The sequence below is a fragment of the Tursiops truncatus genome, chromosome 19 (assembly GCF_011762595.2).
Source record: "Tursiops truncatus isolate mTurTru1 chromosome 19, mTurTru1.mat.Y, whole genome shotgun sequence".
Taxonomy (NCBI): domain Eukaryota; kingdom Metazoa; phylum Chordata; class Mammalia; order Artiodactyla; family Delphinidae; genus Tursiops; species Tursiops truncatus.
This window is the reverse complement of record NC_047052.1, coordinates 46,177,937-46,198,970: the sequence shown is the minus strand read 5'-3', so window position 1 is coordinate 46,198,970 and position 21,034 is coordinate 46,177,937. Positions and strand designations below refer to the sequence as shown.

The window sequence follows — 21,034 nt, the reverse complement described above, 5'->3', positions numbered from 1 at the left end:
GTTGCACAAATCTAACACATTACATATACTGGCCTGTGAGGGTCATCAGTTTGCGATAGTATGGGCCTTTGATGGCAAGAGTTTGTTAAATGGGATGTGATTTACTTAACCTCTGAAGTGCCACAGTGTCGGTAGGTATAATATAATACCGACCTCTTGGTGGTGTGATGAGGACGTGAGTTAACATAAACCTAAAGCTTTAGGACCGTGTCTGACACTTAGTAGGTGTTGCGAATGTGCTAGCATTGCATCTTAGCAGGATTGTGAGGTACAGTTGTCCCCTGTTTCTACCGAGCCCCTAGCACCTAGCCATTTGGTAGGTGTTCAGAAAATAATTGTTATGAATCAGTGGGTTTCCAAGGTTTTAATTAAAACAAAAACATGCCCGAGGTGCAGAAAGGTGACCAATGCTGTTCTGGAATCCAATCTCGGGAATATTAGACTCTTAACCAAGCCTGGGTTTGGAGGTGCAGAGAGGAGGAAGTTTTCACCACTGAGGTGTTCAAGTTTGGAGGATTGGGGATCAGGGAGAGACTCAGCAAAGTACAATAAAATATAGAAGCAGATACTGCAGTTGGGATGAAAGGTGTCATGTTCAGGTTTGGGCCTGTTGGGTGGGAACTGCCATGGGACCTCCGGGGGAAGGATGTGCAGTGGGAGGGGGAGGGGACAGTGGAAATGCAGGCTTGGTGCTTGGGAATGAGACTCCAGCTAGGGTCTTGGGTGTGTGTGTGTGGGGGGGGGGTAATGGTGCTAATACATAGTTACTCATTTATTCAACTATATGTGGATGCCGACTCAGCGTCAGGCACTTACGACCACATATCTCAGTCTCATGGACGATAAGAGACACTGGCTGTTATTTGCCCATTACTGTACCAGGCCCTGTGCTTTACCTGCATAATATAATTCAGTTCCTACAGCTACTCTGAAGTAAGCTCACTTGTTACCTCCCTGTTACACAGAAGGAAGGTGGAGGAAGACCAAGGAGCTTGGCCAAGGTCCCACCCCTGAGTAAGCGGCTAAGGAGTGTTGAAGGACAATCATTCACCCTCAGTTTTTCTCTCGAAAGCCTCTCATGTATTTCCTTCTCTACACTCTTTTATTATTGTGTTCCTCACTCTGGGCTGTCACTTGACTGCTTTCCCACTGGTTTTCCTACCCAGACAGTGAGCTCAATAAGGGCAAGAAGCAGATCTCTCTTGTTCATCGAGTTCTCCCCTCTTCCAGGAAGTCTTCACTCACCACCTCAGCCTATGCTGGGTACCTCCTCTGGGCCGTCAGAGCCTGTTGTGCTTCCCGCGTCCCAGCCCCGACCCCCCTGCCTGTACTTCCCAGGCTAGCCCACTCTGGGCTGCCACTGTCTGTCTCCCCCACTTCCCTAGGGACCCAGTGAGGGTAGAATCTGAGGCTCTCTCAGTCCCTGCTATGTCCCAGCATCACCCAGCCCCAGAGTTGGGCACAGAAAGATATCAGTGAATATTTGTTTGTTGCATAGATAAATGAATGGGTTCCAAAGTTGCTATCATAGTCCCATGTTACTGATGAGGATACAGAGTTCCAGGTAATTCAGGTGATTTATCTAAGTCATACAACTAGTGAGAAAATAAGCAGGTATTTGAATCTGGGCAGCTTGCATCCATAGCCTGTGTTCTTATCCAATATGCCAAATGCCTAGCGGTCTGAAAACCAGCCTTCCACGAGGTTGTTATCTTCCTGCTCTTTCTCCCAGACTTGTTCTTTCCTTCTAGAAAGGTTTAGGAGCTTTGGGCATGGGAGAGGAGAGCAAGCAGGAGGATTGGGAGGGTAAGGGGAGTGCGAAGAAGGGATTTGAAGGAGACAGTGGGGAAGTCTTGAGGGGTTTCTCTAGACCCATAGGGGGCAGCCGGAGTCGGCTACCGGAGGTGCGGGGGCGGAGAAAGAATGGGGACCAGCCCCGCGGGGGGGCGATGCGGTAGCTGCAGCGGCGGCCGCAGGAGTTTCCCACAATGCAGCGCGGCGCGCTGTCCCCGGTGCTGATGCTCAGCGCTGCCCCGGAGCCTCCGCCGTGCCCGCCTCCCGCCCTTTCCCCGCCGGGCCCCAGCCCCCGCCATGGGTCGGCTCGGTCCAGTCCTGCCCCAGAGCCGTCGGGGGGCCTGGGTGCGGCTCTCGACAGCAGCCTGCGGGCCGCCGTGGCGTTTAAGGCGGAGGGTCAGCGCTGCTACCGAGAGAAGAAGTTCCGAGAAGCCATCGGCAAGTATCATCGGGCACTGCTGCAACTGAAGGCGGCGCAGGGGGCCCGCCCTGGAGGCCTGCCCGCTCCCGCCCCCGCCCCCGGGCCCGCCACCAGCCAAGGGCCAGCCCGCCTCAGCGAGGAGCAGCGGCGCCTGGTGGAGAACACGGAGGTGGAATGTTATGACTCTCTCACTGGTACGGGGCCGTCGGGGAGCGCAGAGGGTGCATATGTGAGAGGGGTGGGACGTGAGAGGCACTAGTCAAGCCTTGGGGGGGCGGCTGGAGGCTTCAAGCGGCTAGGGCTGGGGTCTGTGGTGGGAGACCTCAGAACTTGATCAGGAAGAGGGGTTGGGAGTCTAGGGGACCACAGGGAATGGAAGGAGCTGGGATGCAGGAAATGGGCTTTGGGCTGCGACCTGCGAACCTCAGGTGAGAAAAACCTACCTTGGATGAGCCATTCAAGGACCCGTCCCTCACCTCTGAGATCACCCTTAGTACTCTCCCCTACAGACACCTCCCAGCTAAGCACCTGTGAGCCCCTGTCTGTGTTTTTCGCGCCTTCTAGCGGCGGTGCAGATTGATTCTGTCTTGATTGGTCAGAAGCTTGGCGGCCCCCGGTGGCCTGAGCAATCCCTTAGGCCGGGTTCAGCCGTGGGAAAGGGAAGGGGTCCTCCGCAGCCTGAAGGCCAGGCTCCTTGCGGTCAGGTGAGGCCTGGGGTGTCGACAGGCTCTGCGAGTGTCGGTCGTGGTGCCCCCGCAGCCTGCCTGCTGCAGTCGGAGCTGGTGAACTACGAGCGGGTGCGCGAGTACTGTCTCAAGGTGCTGGAGAAGCAGCAGGGCAACTTCAAGGCGACCTACCGCGCCGGCATTGCCTTCTACCACCTGGGCGACTATGCACGTGCTTTGCGCTACCTGCAGGAGGCCCGCAGCCGCGAACCCACAGGTGAGGGGGCGGGGAGGGAGCAGGGAAAGGGGCTAGAGAGGAGGAAACAAGGGCAGGAGGATCAGGGCAGAGCTGCTTCAATGAATGCTGTACCCCTCACCCCACGTCCGGCCTCCACCCATCTACTCCTTGCACACCCACTCCTCCACTCACCTGCCGTTCGTTCGCGCCCACTCACCCCTCGTTCCTCTGGCGTTCACCCAACCACCTCTCATCTGTTCCGTCCTGAGCCCGTCCTGCTGCTTCCCATTTACCTACTCAGCCACTTCCCTGGCCACTCACAACCCCCTCCCCCATCGCCATTTTCCCCTCCCCCTGAATTAATTCATCTGCTCACTAACCTGTTCACACACTCACCTATTCTTTCACCTGTTTCCCGGCAGTGCCAGGAGACTGGCAGGGGGCGGGGTTGGCAGAACTGGAGGCTTGTCCCTTGCCCTGTGGGAGCTCATAGGGTGTGTGTGCGGTGGGGTGGCGGCAGACACAATACTCAGTTCTGTCTTAGGAGCCACTGCAGAGGGAGCACAGCAGGTGCATGACACAGGGTGTGGGAGCAGGGGCAAGATGAGTTTTCCCGCTGAGCGGTTTGGAGGGAACAGGCTTCTTGCAGTTATCACTGGAGGGTAAGAAGTGTGACAGGAGTCTCTGAGAAGAGGCATTCCTGGCAGAGGGCACAGCAGATGCAGAAATGTGGACGTGTGACACGCCCTGCTCTGCTTGCTCGGTTGGGGCTTTGGGAGAAGGGCTCTGGCTCTACCAGCCGTGGCGGGGTGGGCCGCCGAAGGCCAGGGACCGTGAAGTGTGAGCCGAGGTGGTGCAGATGTCACCTGCTGCCCCGGGACACGCAGATAATGCCCTGCCAACCTCCCCTGCAGACACCAACGTCCTGCGCTACATCCAGCTGACTCAGCTGAAGATGAACCGTTGCAGCCTCCAGCGGGAAGACAGTGGGGCTGGGGCCGCGTCCCGGGGTGTCACTGGCTGAGGCCAACTTGGGGGGACCGTCCCTACCCCCACTGCCCCCCACCTCACCATGTAACTTGCCCTGACTCATGTGTTTGCTGGTAAAGCACTTGTCGCTGGTGACCATAACCTCTCCGTGTATTGTTCTTGCGGGGGCCCGGGTGGGGACATGGGCCTGGAGATCCAGCGAGGCCTGGGAGCATGGGGGGGCGGGTGTCCCACTGGGCACGATCTAGGATCAGGGCCCGGCACAGGGAAGGACACACAGCCAAGCGTGGTAGGGGGCAGGGGTTACCTTTAATGCTGCATTTTGTGCCGAATCCCCCATGATGCCCTGTCCCTGAGTATCCCTGCCCACCCTCCCCCCCACCGCAGGGCAGGCACAGGGCCCCCCCACCCCCGGGTACAAAGGAATAAATTAATTGCCCTCCCTCCCCCCCTTCCCCAATAAATAGAGTGAGTATCCTGCCCAGGGCCTCCCCTGCCTTGTGGCACGGTGGGCTGGGGCGGGGCCTGGGGCGCTACATTCATGGCTGCCCAGGCGGGCGGTGGCAGGCAGGCCTCAGAAGGAGCCGTGGGCCCCACACAGGGGCACTGTGCTGTCCTGGCTCTGCCCCTCCATGTCCATGTCAAGCAGCGTGGGCTGCATGCTGGGGGGCCCGGGGCTCTCCGGAGTGTCCGGCCTGCTGGGAGGAGAGATGCTGAGTGTCTGGCCAAAGGAGACCAGTTTCCAGGGGTCCAGGCGGGGACGGCTGGCAGCTGGCCGGGGTCGTGGGGCGAAGGTCAGGGTGGTGGGACGGCCAGGGAACTCAGGGGGCCGACGGCGGGTGGGAAACAGGCCCTGGGGGTCGGGCAGGCGGGGGAAGTCCAGAGGATCTCGAGGGCCTGGTAAGAGAGGATCAGATGAGGTGAGTGGCGTGGGCCAGAGGGTGGTGTTTAAAAGCCAGGAGCATTTGCATGAAATTGGAATTTGACTTCTCTTGAAAAATCTGCTGATTTTGTTGGGCCCACTTTCCAGCAGGGTTTGGACCTTTACCTAGCCACCCCCCTCCCCCCGACTGCTCAATCATCTGGGTGCAACTCTGGGCACAGTCCTTTATCTTTCAGAGCCCATTTCCTTGCTGCTACTCTAGACAAAGCCCTCATCCCTCGCACCTCTCTGACACTGGGCCAGGTTCACAAAGACCCCCAGAGACTCCTCAGGCATGTTGCTGTCTGTGAATGGGGACGACAGCACCTTGCTCCATAGGTGAGGATTAAATAAAATGGTAACAGTAATTGTAGAACAAGTAGCACAGTGCCTGATAGGAAGCCCTTAGCTCCTATCTGTTCTAATCATCTTTGTGAGTTAGTAAACTATATAGAACAGGGCATAGCACATGGGTATTAGCTCTAGTAATTGTTGTTGCCATTAATGTCACCCGCCTGGCCCCTGTAGGCATTAGAGTTTGCCAGCCCTACTGCACCCTGCGTCTCAATTACCCAGGGACTCACAATGCCTCACAAAGCAGTGGGGGCCATGGGGACACAGGCCCCCCCTCCCCTTGCTAAGCAGGGGAGGATGCCTTAGCATCCAGGGGGTCGTCGCTGGGCTGGGACACAGGGCTTTGGCGGGGGGCACGGGAGATGGGCCTTTTTCTGCGCCGTGGGCGCGTGGAGCCTCACTCACCAAGGCCAGGGCCGGTGGGCTCGGGCGCCCCCCGCTGCCCCAGCGCCCCGTCTGACGGCGTCCTCCGGTGCCCGCGGCTCACAGCGCGCGCGGCCGTGACGTGGGTGGGTGTGAGTGACTGGCGGGGGTCCTTCTTGAAGCTCTCCAGCTCCAGGTCCACCAGGGGGTTGGTGCTGGGCGCGGGTGCGGGTGGGGAGGGCGGCGGGGAGGGCGCGGCCGGCGCGGCCTCGTCGCTGTCGGAGCGCAGCAGCGAACGCGTGGAGTTGCAGTCGGACACGGACGACAGCGACACGAGGGTGGCCGAGGGCGCCAGGCCCGGGCCAGGGGCCGCGTCATCGCGGCGGCTCGGGGAGCGCCCGGGTGGGCTGAGGCCCCGCGGGAAGCGGCCGCCGCGGGGGAAGAAGAGGCCATCGAGCCAGCTCCGCGGCTCCTCGCCGTTGACCGAGCGCACCTCGGCCACGTCGGCGCCCAGGCCCACGGCGCCCAGCAGCGTGGCGCAGCCCAGCAGCGCGAGCTCGCAGCGCCGCCGGGAGCCGTGCCCGGGCCGGGCGGGCGGCGTTGGCTCCCACGGCGCCCGCGCCCCGGGGGAGGGCTGGCTGGGCAGCGGCACCGTGAGGTAGGACGGGGTGGTGTAGGGCGAGGGGGGCACGCTGCTGCCTCCGTCCGCCTCCGCGAACTCCTCTGCAACCGGGAGAGGGCCGTCACTGGACTCGACTCACTTAACTCTAGGCGCCTGGCCCCTCGGCCCACCCCCCTCGGATCTGGAGGCAAGGGGTTGCCCCAATGAAATGACCCCTCCAACAAGGGCACCAAGGCCCACTAAGTGTGGTTCTCGACTATTTCTCCCCTCAAACCCCCTCCTCCGGGGAACGATCCCCACACCCCAGGGACCGGCTGCTCCCATTCCAGGTATGTGTCCTACCCTCTGGCCCAGTGAAATCCGGCTCCCTCCTTGCAGCCCTGGGGAATGGTCACCCCTTGGTCTTGGGTTACGGTCCCCTTTGCCAGGGAATATTCCTTCCCCCTCCCTTTTAAAGGCACCCTCACCCTCTTACCCATCTCATTGAGGCTAGCAAAGCCTGGGGTGATGGGAGTGTGTTTGGGGGATTTGCCCAGGTTGGGGGCACTTGATGACCACTGTTTGCTTCCTTCTCCCAGGGCCTTCAGCCTGCAGGGGTCACCAAAGATGGGGGGTTATAGGCCTCCTGGCTGCCAAGGGCCTGGGGAAGAGGCACAGGGTGCGTGATGGGCTCCATGTAGCCAATACCTCTCCTCTCCTCCAGCCCGCTCCTTCTGCAGCGTGGAGCTGGGCCCCCAGGTCCGGCCCTTCTTCTTGCCCCCAACCAGTTCTTCCTTCTTTGGGGGTCCACTGTTGCGGCCCCATGTCCCACTGCCACCACTGCTGCTGCCACTGCTGCTACCTCCACCACCATCCACAGGAGTCACTGGGTCGAGAGAAGCCACTTGGTTAGTGGGTCTTAGTCTGTCCCCGCTGAGCTCCCAGCCTTACTCTTCTCCCCTTGGTCCCACCCTCCACCTGGAAGCCCAGGGGAGCTTGGACTCCAACTCCAATCATGACCCTCCCCTGCTCTACATCCTTCCATAGCTCCCCACTGCTGTCAGGACGACGTCCAGCTTCCTCAGTTTCATCACCCGTCACTTCTCACAGCCTATACCTTTCAGCCATCCATTCATTCCCAAAGGTTTACTAGCACGTGCTATGTGCCAAGCCCGTGGCAGGTCCTGAGAAGACAGCAGTGGTCAAAGCAGACAAAAGTCCCTGCCCTGGGGACTTCCCTGGTGGTCCAGTGGCTAAGACTCCGCACTCCCACTGCAGGGGGCCCGGGTTCAATCCCTTGTCAGGGAACTAGAGCCCACATGCTGCAACTAAAGATCCCACACGGGGCAACGAAGATCCTGCATGCCACAACTAAGACCTGGTGCAGTCAAATAAATAAATAAATATTAAAAAAAAAAAAGTCCCTGCCCTGAGGAGTTTGCGTTTTAGTGGGTGAAGACAGATGATCAACAAGAGTCACACTAGTACATCACCTGGGTAGGGGGCTAGGAGGTGATAAGCGCTGTGGGAAACATAAAGCAGGTAAGGGGTTTGGGGAGTGAGGGAAGGTCTCATGTGTGAGCAGGAGAAATATGAGCAAAGACTTGAAGGAGGTGAGGGAGTGAGTCAGGCTGATACAAGGGAGAGGAGCCTTTCAGGCGGAGGGAACAGCAGATGCTGAGGCCCTGTGGAGTGTTCTGGGGCAGACTTGTTCCCTGCAGCGTCAGTTGCTCTCTCTCCTCTGTTCCTATCACATGTTGAACGTACCCCGATGCTAGTCCTGACTCACTGTTTGGTCATTATTTGTCTTTGCATCCCCCCAGGAGAATGACCTCTGGGGCCTGGTACAAACCAGGTGCCCAGACAGAAGTGTGTGTAGGGGGTGATGTGTGGGGCGAGGCCAGGGGCGAATGATGGGGCAGAACAGACGGGGGAGCCGGCCGGGTACCCTTCAACTCATCAGCGAACCCTGACAGCTGTACCTCTGCCATGTAGCTGACTCAGCCTCTCCCCTCTTCAAGGCCCCGCCCTGGCCCAGCCCCCTCGTCTCACCTGTCTCCCACCTTGACTCCTGCTGTCCTCCAATCCCTACTCCTCACGGTGGCCAGAGGGAAAAGGTTAATTTTACCACATCACTGCCTTGCTCGCAGCCCTCCAGAGACTCCCCCGTCTCATTTAAAATAAAATCCAGATTCCTTATCCCAGCTCTTAAGGCCCAGTGTGATCCTCCCCTGCTGAGCCCTTGACCATAAGCCTAGTGCTGTCTCTCCCATTCATCCTACTCCGGCCAAGTTGGCCTTCCCAGCTGATAAACACACCATGCTTGTTCCTGCCTCTGGGCCTTCGTCTTTGCTGTTCCCTCTGCCAGGGATGCTGTTCCTTCAGATCTCTGCGTGTGTCACTCCTCCTTACCATTGCAGGTCCCTGCTCAAACCTCAGCTTCTCTGACAGGCCTTCCTTGTGATTTCAAAACAGCAACTCTTCTGTTTTATCCCCTTCCCTGATTTCCTTTATAGCGCTCATCACTACAGGAAATTATCCTGCTCACCAGCTTGTTTACTTGTTGTCTGTTTCCCCTCATGAGAATGAGGGAGGGGACCCTGCCCACCTGGTCCCCTGGTGTTGCTCTGGCTTGGTACAAGATACGTGCTCAGAGAAGTCTGTTCACTGACTGACTGGTCAGGGCCTTGGGAGATACTCACGGCGAATGGCCCTCAGCCGGGGGATGATGCTGGGGCTTGCGGGTGGGCTGACCCCATCGGATCCTTTCCGTTTGTCCAGGGTTGGAGAGGCCTGGACTGTGATCTTATGTTCAAAGCCTGCGAAAAGAAAGACTTCCCTAAGCACACGGTTCCATGGGTAGCCAAAGAGCGGTTCCCTTTGTAGAAGGATAGGAATGCTACCATTTTGTATTCCTTCATGCGGTGGTTCTCAAAGTGTGTTCCCAGACCAGCAGCATCAACGTCAAGTGGAAACCTCTTGGAAATGCAGATTCTTGGGCCCTCCCTTAATCAGGAACTGGGGGGGGGAGGTGCAGCAATCTAGCTGCGGCGTAAAAGCCCCCCAGTTACCGCTGATGCACACTCGGGTCTGAGAGCTGCTGCCCTGAGGATCTAGGCCTGAGTGTCCAATATGGTGGTCATTAGCCACACACGGCAAGTGAGCGCTTGAAATGTGGCTTGTGCAGCTGAGGAACTGGAGAGTTCTACCTTTATTTAATTGTAAGTAATTCAAGTTTACCTTTCAAAACAGACCCTCAGTTCAGTCATCGGAAACATTTAGGCATGTTTGGAACAACTTTGGTATGTGGATCTGCCTTTTCAACTGTACATTTTATGAAATCTAAATACAGCTCAAGATTTTTTGATGAAAATTTAGAGCCCAGATTGAGATGCACTGTAAATATAAAATACACCCTGGATTTCAAAGATTTAGTGTGAAAAAAAGAAGCTAAAATATCTCATTAACAACTTTTCTCGTACTGACTACATGTGAAACTACAACATTTTGGGTATATTTGGCTAAACAAAATATATTAAAGTTAATTTCACCTGTTTTTTCCCCTTTTTCATATGGCTACTAGAAAACGTAAAATTACACATGTGGCTTGCATTATATTTCTGTTGGCTGGTGCTATTCTAGGCACTGCTTTAGGGCTTGTAACATCTCTTGTAACAAAGAGAGAAAAATCAGTATGATGTGCCTTCTGATGTTACCTAGGAAGCAATATTAAAAAAAAAAAAAATCAAACCTGAACTTGAAACTGATTAAGCCCTGAGATCCAACTATCAGGTTGAGCCATGTGAAACTTCTGTTTCTGTAGGTCAAAAATGGCTGAACGTCAGCAGTTTCACATGGTTTAACCTAATACCAGTTTATAGGAAATTCGGGGGACAGAGCGACATGTTAAAAGATACCAGGGAGATGCAATCAGCAAAATCAGACTGTGGGAAATGCTACAGGATAAATGATGCAGTTCCTCAACCAATTATTGGCAAGGAGGAAAAATAGGTATTAAACAAATATTAAAAGATACTAAACAAATTGCTGGGAGATAAAACTATAAGGAAAAGTAAGGAAGTGATTGCCCTAAAAGTCAAGACGGGGGTTACTCTTAGGGAGCGGCAGGGGGATGTGTTTGGACAGGGCGTGTGGAGGCATATGGGGTGGCTGTAGGTTCTCCCTGCTTTCATGGGAGAGATTCTACTAATGTGTGATATATTTAGCAATAAAAAAGTTTAAAAATAAATAAATAAAAGGAAGAGATAAGCCCCGGGTCAGGGATGCTCTCAGAGGCCTCTCGGGGATGCTCAGGGGACGGGGGCGGGTACCGGAGGGCAGGCTGATGTGGCTGCTGCCTTCTCGCAGCTTGAGCAGGCGGCTGCGCTTGAAGTTGCCCCTGCGTCTGCGGACCCTGGGCTTCTCCTGGCTCAGCTGGCACATGAGCAGGTGCAGCTCCCGCTCCACGATGTCCATCTCGCGCTCGGCCAGCTCCTGCTCGCGCCGCCGCAGCTGCTCTTCCTGGAACCGCTGCTCCTGCGCCGCCCGCAGCAGCTCCTCCTCGCGGCTACGGAGCTCCTGGAGAGAAGATGAGGGGCTTGGGGCTAGGAGCTTAGCTACTCTGCCCCTGGGGATGGCTCCAGGGCTGCTGGGTCTGGTTGGTGTCCTGCTCAGGGCTGTCCTGCTGTGGGGCAAACGGGGGGCACAATCCAGCTTACACTCACTAGCCAGGCTGGGTGCCAGGGCAGGGGACTGTCTCAGCTCAAAGAAAGGGGTGGCTTTTCTTTTTTCCTTCCTCTTTGATTTTTAATTTTTTAAGTCTTCAATTTGGAAAACATCCACAAAAGGAGAGAAAAGTGTGCCCCATGTACCCATCATCCAACTTCAATAATTTTCTATACTTTGCAAATCTTTTTTCATGCATCACCTTCCTTCTCTCCTCTCTCCCCATTTTTGCTGTAGGATTTTAAAGCCAGTCCCAGACCTCATGCAGTGTCACTTGTAAGTACTTCAGTGCACGGTGCCTTTTTTTTTTTGGTGGTATGCGGGCCTCTCATTGTTGTGGCCTCTCCCGTTGCGGTGCACAGGCTCCGGACACGCAGGCTCAGTGGCCATGGCTCAGACCAGGGCACGAACCCGCGTCCCCTGCATTGGCAGGCGGACTCTCAACCACTGCGCCACCAGGGAAGCCCCTGGGGGTGCCTTTTTTTTATCAACCTTCCAACAGGAGGCTGTCTTTTCTTAATACGCAAAAAAGGCTCCCTTGGCCATGCATGGACCCAAAGACCCCTGGGTTTGGGACTCTGCCCCATCCAAGGCATCAGAACTCAGGGATCTTGCTCCATCCCTCCCACCTTGCCTCCTGCCTTCACCTTCTCCTTGGTCCGGAGGTCATCGAACATGTGTTGAATCTCCAGCTTCCAGTCTTCCTGCAGTGAGTGGAAAGACTCCAGCGGCATCTGGAACAGGGCTGACTGTTCGATGACTTCAAGTTGCTTCAAGATGCTGCCAAAATCTGGCCGCCCGTGGGGGTCTGGGTCCCAGCATTCTGGGGTGGGGGTGGAGAGGACAGCAGTGGGAGTGGAAATGTCAGTGGCCATGCTCTGGGGCATCGGCCTGCTCAGTGGAGGCAGGACTTTAAGGGGCTGTGGACAAACAGCTCCCATGGAGCCGAGGGGAAGGAATTCAAAGCCAAATTCCTGGCAGTGCTTCACTTGGTGAAACTCTGGGGAGAGAAACTCAGGGACCTGTTCCCTGACTGGTGGTAGAATTGAGGATCAGGGAGGAATCCCAGGGCCAGTGAGTCCTAACAGGTTGCCCTCAAGAGCTGTGGGCCCAGCCAGAACACAGGTCTGGAGGCCACGGAGCCAACTGTGGGGGAGACTGTTCATGGTCCCATGGTTCCAGCCCCTTGTCCCTCACTCCTGGGCCCAAAGGTATGGATGGGTGTGAAAGAGTGAGGTCTGGGCCTGAGGGCCCCTGCCACCCCTAGCTGAGCCTACCCTCTCCACGGGGCCCTGGCTCACCCTCCAGTAGGCGGGCAAAGGGCTCGGGGCATGTGGAGGGAATGGGCAGAGTCAGCTTGTTCATAGCCACACCATATGCCACGGCCAAGGCGTCGATTTCACGGTAGGGGACCTCACCCGTCAGCAGCTCCCAGAGCAGTACTCCGAAGCTGCAGGTGGGGGAGAGGGAGGGGTGATGCCACAGCCCACCCTAATCCCCACCTACACCCCAGCCCTGCCTCCAGTCCCATGGTGGGCCTCCCTCCCCCCAGCAGCCAGCCCTGGCAATGAGGCTGCAAGAACCTGATTTGACCTCTATCGGCCTGATCTGGTGGGTTGGTTCTCTGATGTCTCTCCTTTGCTCTGCCTCTCTTCTGCCTGAAAACCTTCAGTGGGTTCCCCATGCCCACTGAGCAAATCCACCCTTCTTAGCTCTGATCTTGATGACCCCTGCAGCCTCGCCTCTAAACACTCTCAGCCCCGTACCACCCCCAGCTTCATCTTGCAGCCATGCTGAACAGTTGAACAAACGCTGTTCTTCCTAACCTCTGGCCTTTGCACATGCTGTTCCCTTGGTCGAGAACACCCTTTCCTTTGCCTAACGGTCCTTTAAGTCACAACTCAGGTGCCCCCTCTACCTGGAAGCCTTCCTTGATTCCACAGCCTCCAAAGCAGGGTTGGAAGCCCCTTCACTATGTTTCCATAGAACCCTCTGCACTTACCTCTAAAAACAAGTTAACACTATTTAATATTTATAAAGCACTTACTCCAGGCCAGCACTGCTCGAGGCCTCACAACAGTCCTGTAAGGCAGAAGGCACTGGAATGACCCTCATTTTATCCAATGAGCAGGTGCAGGCAGAGAGAGGTTAAGTTGTTTGCTTAAAGTCACACTGCTCGTAAGTGATGGAGCCACACTGAGACTTAGGTCTGTCTGACGCCCACGAGAGCGTCCTTAATGGCTACATAATTCCAGAGCATGCATCACCGTGCTACGATCACCTGCGTGTCCATCTTCTCCAGTAAACTGTTCTCCTTCTGGACCCTGATCCCTGTTTCATGCAGTGCCCAACACGTAGTAGGTCCCCGTGCTCCCCCGTTCCATGCATTCATTCAACATACACTTATTAAATGTCTGCTGTGTGCCAGGCATTGTTCCAGGTACTGGAATAAGATAGACACCACCTCTGCCCTCATGCAGCTGACAGCGTCCCCTCCTCTCAGTGACAGCACTGGTAAATTTGAGCTGGGCAAATGCTGCCTGAAATAATTTTCCATCCTCCTTTGCATCTAAGTGTGCCCATATGGCCACGGTTCTGGCCAGTGGGATACAGAAGAGTGTGTAGTGTGCAACTAACTTCCAGGAAGTGTCCTTAAAGGGAAGGGGTCCCCTTTCCTCTTTTCTCCTTCCTCCTGGTTGGAATACAGACATGAAATCTGGAGCTCAAGCAGCCATTTTGGACCATGAAGTGGACTTGGGAATGGAGGCTACACAAGGTGGAGAAAAGTAACAGTGGCTTGTAACTGGAGGGGGCCAGACCCTCCCCTCACAGCCTCTCCCACGTCTCTGGAAACCTGTGGGGATGTTTTGATTGTCACAGTGACTGGGGAGTGCTACTGACATTTGGTGGCTGGGAATCATGGATACTTAACATCCTGAAAGGTACAGGACAGTACCACACAAGGAAGAATTATCCTGCCCAGTGTCAATGACACCACAGTAAAAAACCCTAATTTAGGACTCAATCCCTAATGCTGGGGGTACTAGATCGTGTAAAAGCCATGGGCTTTTACATGACAGCAAAAACATCAGTCTTGTTTTTATTTTGGGTTTTCTGTTCCTTGCCACTGAAATACGGCTCCTATAAATGTTTGGGACCATAAATGAATGCCTTATGTGAAGCAAGACTAAACTTCCCCCCAAAGGGCTGCGCTGCTCTAGTTGAGAATTCCTGTCCTATTTGTTTGCCCCAATACCATGACTTTGCAGCTTGGTCCATCTGGAGCCTCAGCCGGGGAATGATCTTGGTTTGTCTGCCCACCGCAAGTAGAAGGTTAAGTTTCTGCTGTCACCAGGTCTCGCAGGCAATGAAGAGCCTCCTTATTGGCCTCCCGCCCCAACTCCTGTCCCCTACAATCCATCAGGCGAGGGAGCCTTTGCGATGTTAAATCAGATCATGTCATTCACAAATGCCTCTAATGGCTTTCCAGTGCACTTAGAATAAACCTGGATCTACTCCCTCACCTGCAAGGCCCTCCGGCTCTCCCTCCTCCATCATTTCCTACTACTTTCCTCCTTGCCTGCTCTGCTCCAGCCACATGTTCCTTTCTGGAACACACCATGCTCGTTCTCACCTCAGTTCCTCCTTTGTGGAAGCTGTTCCCTCTTCCTGGAAAGCCTCTTCTCCTACACTTTGCACGATCGGCTCCTTGTCATTCAGAACTCAGCTCAAGTACCAGTTCTCAGAAAAGCCTTCCCCAAAGTCACCTCCAGCCCTCAGAGTGCCTTTCAATCAACCTCCTAGCTCATAACACTGTCTAGTACTTTTCTGGTGGATTAACTTACTACCTTTTAAAAATTATTTTTATAATTTCAACTTAAAAACAGCCTTTTTTTAGCTTCTGAGGTATGTATTATTCCCGTGGGCAGGAAATGGGTCTGTTTTTATGTACTGCTGTATCCCTAGCTCCCAGTGCAGTTGGATGGATGAATGAATGAATGAATGGTTACCTTCAAAGGTCTCAATTTCCTGTTTGATGAGTGGGGGCAGAGTAATGGATGGTGTTTGAGAGGTCTTTGGTGCTGACCACCTATCTTTATACTCCTGGAATTTTCAAACGTAATCCAAGTCCTCCTCAGCTGCCACTTCTGCTGGCAGAGCAGCCGCCTGCTTTTGTGCTTGTCTGATGGTCTGACCTTGCTGGCGGGCCCCTTTGCCAGACTCGGATCCCCGCTGCAGTGGCAGACCGTCCCTCCCACTCTGCCGTTTCCCCCTTCCTCCCTCCTCCCTTCCCAGGAGGCCTCCCCTGTCCCACCGTCAGCACCTCCAGACGTCACTGCTTTTGGAGAACAGGGAGAGACGGATAACCTCCGGAGCCATCCAGGCGTAAGTCCCCGCAGCGCTCATTTTGGTGGTCTTGTGCCACTCACGGGCGAGGCCGAAGTCTGTGATTTTGAGCACCGTATCTGCGAGGTTGTGGTTCTCGATGGCCTCCAGAATAAGGACTGTGGGTAGGAAGAAAGGTGGGTCACCCCAGACCTGCTGGCTGCAGCCCCGTGTGTCCTGCCCCCGCCCCAACTGGAATCTCCTACTTGTTCTCTCCCTGCCGCCTGGGGTCGCCCCCCTCTGCAGCAGCTCCTTGCCTGGCCTCGAAGACCATGAACGCTTTCCTGATGGTCTAATCCCTGCCTCAGGCTCCCATGAGGCGTTGGGGAGCTTCTCCTGAGTTCACTGGCCTCCTGACTCCAACTTGGGCTCAGGGGAGCTCAGTGAAATGTCGATGGCCACGGCCTTGGTTCTCCTTGGTCCAGGCCTTGAATTCCCAACCACCGCAGAAGTGACAACTACAAACCATTGGCAGAAGGGGATGGTTTTCCTTTCCTTTTTGTCACCTGCTGTGGGTAGCTGCATTCATGGCCCCAATTCTGCTCCTTTCTGTGTCACACTCTTTGTATCTCCACATCCTTTACTCTGAGTTGGCCGTATGACTTGCTTTGTCTGATAAAATGAGGCAGAAGGGACAGAATGCTAGTTCCAAGCCCAGGCCTCTCATGTCTGCTTGCCCTCTTGCCCTTCTGCCATCACTATGAGAACATGCCTCGGCTAGCCTGCTGGTCCAAGGAACGTAAGAGATACTCGGAGCAAAGCCTCCCCAGCTGAGCCCTGCCTAACTCAGTTTACCCTCCATCAGGCCTGCAAATGTATAAGCAGTAATAAAGGACACTGAGTTTTAAGACACCAAGTTCAGGGAGGGTGGGAGGGTTGTTACACAGCATTATTATGACAAAAATCTGACTGATATATCCCTCAAGCATACTGAATGGTTCCAACTTACTTGCTGTCTAGGGTTATTACTAACAACAATAACAACCATGGCTAGTGTTTATTAGGAGCCTATTATATGACAGGCACTGTGCTAAGCCCTTTATACAAATTAACTAGCAAGCAACCCACTTTATTGACTAGCAAACTGAGGCTCAGAGAGATGAAGTCACTTGGCCGAGATCACACAGCTAGAAAATGGTGGGGGGAGTTCGCGGGTGGCCTAGCGGTTAGGATTCCGGGCTTTCACTGTTGTGGGCCGGGTTCAATCCCGGGTTGGGGAACTGAGATCGCGCAAGGTGCACAGTGTGGCTAAACAAAAGAGAAAATGGTGGGGCAAAGAACCAAACTAGATCTGTCATCAGAGTCCAATCTCTTAACTGCCGTGATATTCTACTACCTTCTGTCAAACAGAAGGTAGTGTACAGTAGTATCCTGCCGGGTTTGAATCCCAGCTCTGCCACTTATTCGTTGCATAATCTTATTTACTTTATTTTTAACGCTACGATTTCTCCTCTGTTAAATGGAGATGATAATGGCATTGACCTTCTAGGGTTGTAGTAAAGAATTATTTCCTGAAGCGACAGTAGGCCCTCTAAAAGCATCAGCTCTCTTTATTAGTGCGTGATGTTGCCGTAACTGTTCCTTATGTCTCCACCTTTATCTTTGGCCATTCCTGGCTACTTCTCCAATCATCATAACAATGAGGCAATTCTGCTGTCATACCCATTTGGCAGATGAAGAGACTAAGTTTTAGAGAGCTCAGACCACTGCCCAAGGTACACTGTTGGTAATCTTGTCCCTTCTTTAAAACCCAACTCAAATGTCACCTCCTCCTGGAAGCCTCTCGAGACTCTCTAGCATGTGACTCTACCTCCCAGAAGTTCTCCCTTCTCGAGTCACCAACTTTCCTGTTTGTGGAGTGACCCTGTGACAGAGGGAACACCCCATGGTCTTACACTTTATTTCTGCATCTCCCAGGCTGGGCCTAAATCAATTCACTTTAAAAAGTATTTATCTGATTATGCTACCCCTGCTTAAGACCCTCTAATGGCTTCTACTACATTGAATAAAATATCCAAAGCACTCACGGTGGCCCCCAAGGTTAATGGGATCTGGCCCATCTACTTTTATGACCTCACTTCCTTCCACCTCTGCCTCCCTCCTGCTCTTCCGACCTCTTCGGTCTCCTTGCTGTTTCTCCAACAAGGCAGCTTCATCCCCACCTCAGGACCTTTGCCGTGCCTAGATCTTTGTAAAGCTGGGTCCTCTGGGTTCAGGTCTCTCTGCTCAAGTGTTGCCTTCCTGGAGCTCTGATCTAAAGAGCTCCCTCTGCCCCATCCTTAATCCGCTTTGTTTCCTTCAGAGTCCTTGAGACTCTCTGAGATTTTGTTATCTATTTAAATATCAACCACCTATTTTTGTTCACTAGACTATAACTTCTATGGGGGGGGTCTTGCCTCATTCACATCTGTCTTATCTTGTTCACATCTGTAATCCCAGAGCCCAACACAGTGCCTAGTACACTTAATTCTGCTTCAGAATTATTAGTTGAATAAAACAATGAATGAATGGCGTCAGATGAGGATCTCCTCAGGGGAGGCTGAATGGGGGAAGCTGTACTGTGGAGGCCCTGTTTCCTCTGTCTCAGGCATGGAGCAGTTCCATTGCCCAAGCAGGAAGCCCTGGCCTAAGAGCCCCACCAACCCTTTGTCCAAGTGGCATTGGCTACAGAAAAACTTGGGGGCATGGGAGCATGTCCTGATACCCCACCTGCAGGCTGTGAATCAGCAGGGGTGAGGCAGGGCTGAGAAGGGACCCCAGCCTTCAAGAGGAGTGTGTTGGCAGTCCTGCCTCCATTTACCCAGCATTTCAGGAGTCAGAGCATCAGCATCAATGGAGATGGGGACCATCAGTCTGTCTTGCTCAATTCTCTGGGGCTGGTGCAGGGCTTGGCGCACCCCGGGCACTCGGTAGCTATCTATCTGTTGAGTGTATGAATGCCAGGCCTGTCAGGTAAGGAAGACTCTGTCCCTCTATTCTAGGGGCTTGCAGTTGGTGGCGGTGAGGCCTAACAACGAACATGAAACAGTGGGATGGGGGTCAAACAAACTTCAAGATGTAGAACTGACAGGAGTCAGAAATAGATGAGATGTGAGGGCTGAGGACAAAGAGAAAACCCTCACATATCACGTGAGGGCAGGGAACACGCTGGCCCCACTCACTACTGATCTCTCTTGCTTAGTATATGGTTTGGCCCAGTAAATACCAAACGAAAGAATAAATTGAACAAATAAATGCAGAAATGAAAGGGAGTGACATGAGGCAGAGGAAGGACGGGACAGCCAGGAAGGCAGGATTTTTTTCCCTGCTGTATCGTAAGGGTCAGGACAGGGCCTAATACACAACAGGTGCTCGGGAAATATCCGGGAAATGAATGAATATCCGGGGAATGACTGTGAGTAAGGGCACACAGTAAGGGCAGAAACCATGGCTGTTTTGGTCCCTGTTGGGCTTCTACTTGATAGGTGCTCAATTAATATTTGACATCATGAGAAGCTCCTTGAACTAGATGTAGGTTCTGGGGAACCTTGCCTTCCATCTGGCCCCAGACCTCATTCAACCAACCAATCAACTTCTGAAAGTCTATGACAGGCCAGACAGCTTGGATGTTTTTACATAAGCCGCATCCCTTTTCCTCCTCCCTCATCCTTCCCAGTGTGTCTTGGCTAGCTGGGGCAGAGGCCTAGGAGGACACCAGGAAGTGGTTCTCAACTGAGGGCTAGTCTGCCCTCCAGAGGACATTCGGCAATGTCTGGAGACATTTTTGGTTGTCATAACTGGGAGATGGGGGGTGGAGAATGCTAATGGCATCTAGTGGGTAGAGGCCAAGGATGCTACTAAGTAACCTACCTCACACAGGACAGCCCTCTGCAATCATCTGGCCCCAAATGTCAATGGCGCTGCGACTGAGCAACCCCGACTCCAGGCCAGGTTCCATCTGTCTCTGCCTGGTGGACTCTGGCAGCGTGGCTGGACAGTGCGTGCCATGAGGGCAGGCACTGCACCTGTCCTATTTACAGCAGGGAGCACAGGGCCTGTCACACTGTTCATTTATACATGTTTATTGGGCTACTGTGACTGTAGCCTAGGAGGCAGGTACTCCTTCAACCTTTCTGGGCCTCCTTTTCCTCTCTTAATGGGGCAAGGACTGCCTCACCTGGCCCTGAAGGTATACTGCTGCCCCTTCTTGCCCCAGGCAGTGTCTTCTGGCGTCCCCATCCCGCCACCTAGGCTTGTCCTCACAAGGTTCTACGGAAGCAAGTTTTTTGGGGAGGACACCACTTACTGTTGATGGACTTGAGGTCCCGGTGGATGATGGGCACAGGGGCATCATTGTGTAGGTAGTTCATGCCCCGGGCCACCTGCACAGCCCAGTTGACCAGCACGTGAGGGGGCACCCTGCGCCCTGCCAGCACCCTGCTCAGTGCGCCCCCTCTGGCATACTCCATCACCAGGCAGAGGTGTGGGGGGCTGAGGCAGGCGCCCCTGAGGGCAATGATGTTGGGGTGCTGCAGGGCTCCGAAGAGCCGGGCCTCCTGGCGCACCTGCTCTGCTGTCACTGCTGGGTCCCGTTCAGGGTCCAGCCGGGCGGCCTTGACCGCCACCTCCTCGCCATGCCACAGGGCCCGATAGACCTTGCCAAAGCCCCCTACACCGATCATCTCCTCCAGCTGCAGCTCGTGGAAGGGGATCTCCTGGGGCAGCTGGAGGTCCGCGGGCGCGGCGGGGGTGCCAGGGGCCACGTAGTTGCTGGGGAAGACGCCCACACGGCCGCTGGGTAGCTGCCCGGTCCACCAGCCCTCGTCGCCCGACACGGCACAGTCCTGGGAAAGCACCTGGACGCGGTCGCCCCTCCGCAGGGTCAGCTCCTCCTCGCCCGCCGCCTCGTAGTCGAACACTGCGGTCCAGACGGGCCCCGCGGGGGTCGTGCCCCACTCCTTGGCCGCCCCCAACTCCTCCTCCTCCATGGGGGTGGGGCCAGGGGCTGCGGGAGGCCGCTTCACACAGGCTGCCCGCGGGATGCAGAGGGCGGGCCCCGGCGGCCAGGATGGGGGGCAGTCCCTGCGGGTTCTAGGGGGCTCCTGGGGGCCATAGCTGGGGGGCCCTCCGCAGGAGCAAGAAAAAGCCTCTTTAAAAGGGCAGGGTTGTCCCCTCTGATTCAGCTGTCCAGGCAGGGTGGGGTGGGGGAAGGGCGGCGGGTTCACCTCTCCCCCCTAAACGTCAGGGCGCTAAGAAGGCCTGGCCGCGCGGCTGCCGAATTCCTGCCGGGGTCCGCCGGTGGGGGACGAGGGTGAGGGAAGCAGGCAGCCCCCTTCCCCGCGCCTCTCACCCCGCGCAGCTCCACCGGCGGCCCCCGGCTCCGCATCCCGGGCCACGATCGCCGGGCGGGCGGGGCTGGCGGAGCCCCCCCCCCCCCAGGACGGGGTGGCGCGCCCCTCGGCCTCCTCACGCGCGGGGCGGCCGGGCGGCCCCCATCCTCAGCATCGGGCTCCCGGTCGGCCCCAGCCCCTGCCCCCGCCCGCGCCGCTTCCCGGGGCCGCAGGCAGTGCCTGAGTGACGTGCACGCTGCCGCCGC

General features: G+C 55.3%; 2 protein-coding genes across 2 annotated transcripts; one reads left to right on the top strand and one right to left on the bottom strand.

Moving 5' to 3' along the window:
• The first annotated feature begins 824 nt into the window (after window positions 1-824).
• Window positions 825-4,249, top strand: TTC9B (tetratricopeptide repeat domain 9B). The gene is made up of 3 exons (XM_004317093.4): window positions 825-2,409; window positions 2,975-3,157; window positions 4,033-4,249. Exons 1-3 carry the CDS (start codon window positions 1,989-1,991, stop codon window positions 4,140-4,142), a joined length of 714 nt encoding a protein of 237 aa, XP_004317141.1. The 5' UTR covers window positions 825-1,988; the 3' UTR covers window positions 4,143-4,249.
• Window positions 4,250-4,531: 282 nt separating this feature from the next.
• MAP3K10 (mitogen-activated protein kinase kinase kinase 10) lies at window positions 4,532-20,956 on the bottom strand. Its single transcript, XM_033845233.2, has 10 exons — window positions 19,745-20,956; window positions 15,398-15,578; window positions 12,375-12,523; window positions 11,721-11,896; window positions 10,680-10,926; window positions 9,051-9,167; window positions 7,057-7,234; window positions 6,845-6,957; window positions 5,790-6,470; window positions 4,532-5,005 (listed from the first exon to the last, which is right to left on the bottom strand). The coding sequence occupies exons 1-10, from the start codon at window positions 20,424-20,426 to the stop codon at window positions 4,683-4,685; spliced, it is 2,847 nt and encodes a 948-aa protein (XP_033701124.1). The 5' UTR covers window positions 20,427-20,956; the 3' UTR covers window positions 4,532-4,682.
• Between the last annotated feature and the right edge of the window lie 78 nt (window positions 20,957-21,034).

Coding starts and splice junctions, on each gene's coding strand:
- TTC9B (XM_004317093.4), top strand. CDS start 1,989: ATGCAGCGCGGCGCGCTGTCCCCGGTGCTGATGCTCAGCGCTGCCCCG. Junction 2,410..2,974: donor ATGTTATGACTCTCTCACTG/GTACGGGGCCGT, acceptor GTGCCCCCGCAG/CCTGCCTGCTGCAGTCGGAG. Junction 3,158..4,032: donor CCGCAGCCGCGAACCCACAG/GTGAGGGGGCGG, acceptor CCTCCCCTGCAG/ACACCAACGTCCTGCGCTAC.
- MAP3K10 (XM_033845233.2), bottom strand. CDS start 20,426: ATGGAGGAGGAGGAGTTGGGGGCGGCCAAGGAGTGGGGCACGACCCCC. Junction 15,579..19,744: donor GGACCTCAAGTCCATCAACA/GTAAGTGGTGTC, acceptor TCCTACCCACAG/TCCTTATTCTGGAGGCCATC. Junction 11,897..12,374: donor CTTTGCCCGCCTACTGGAGG/GTGAGCCAGGGC, acceptor CCCCCACCCCAG/AATGCTGGGACCCAGACCCC.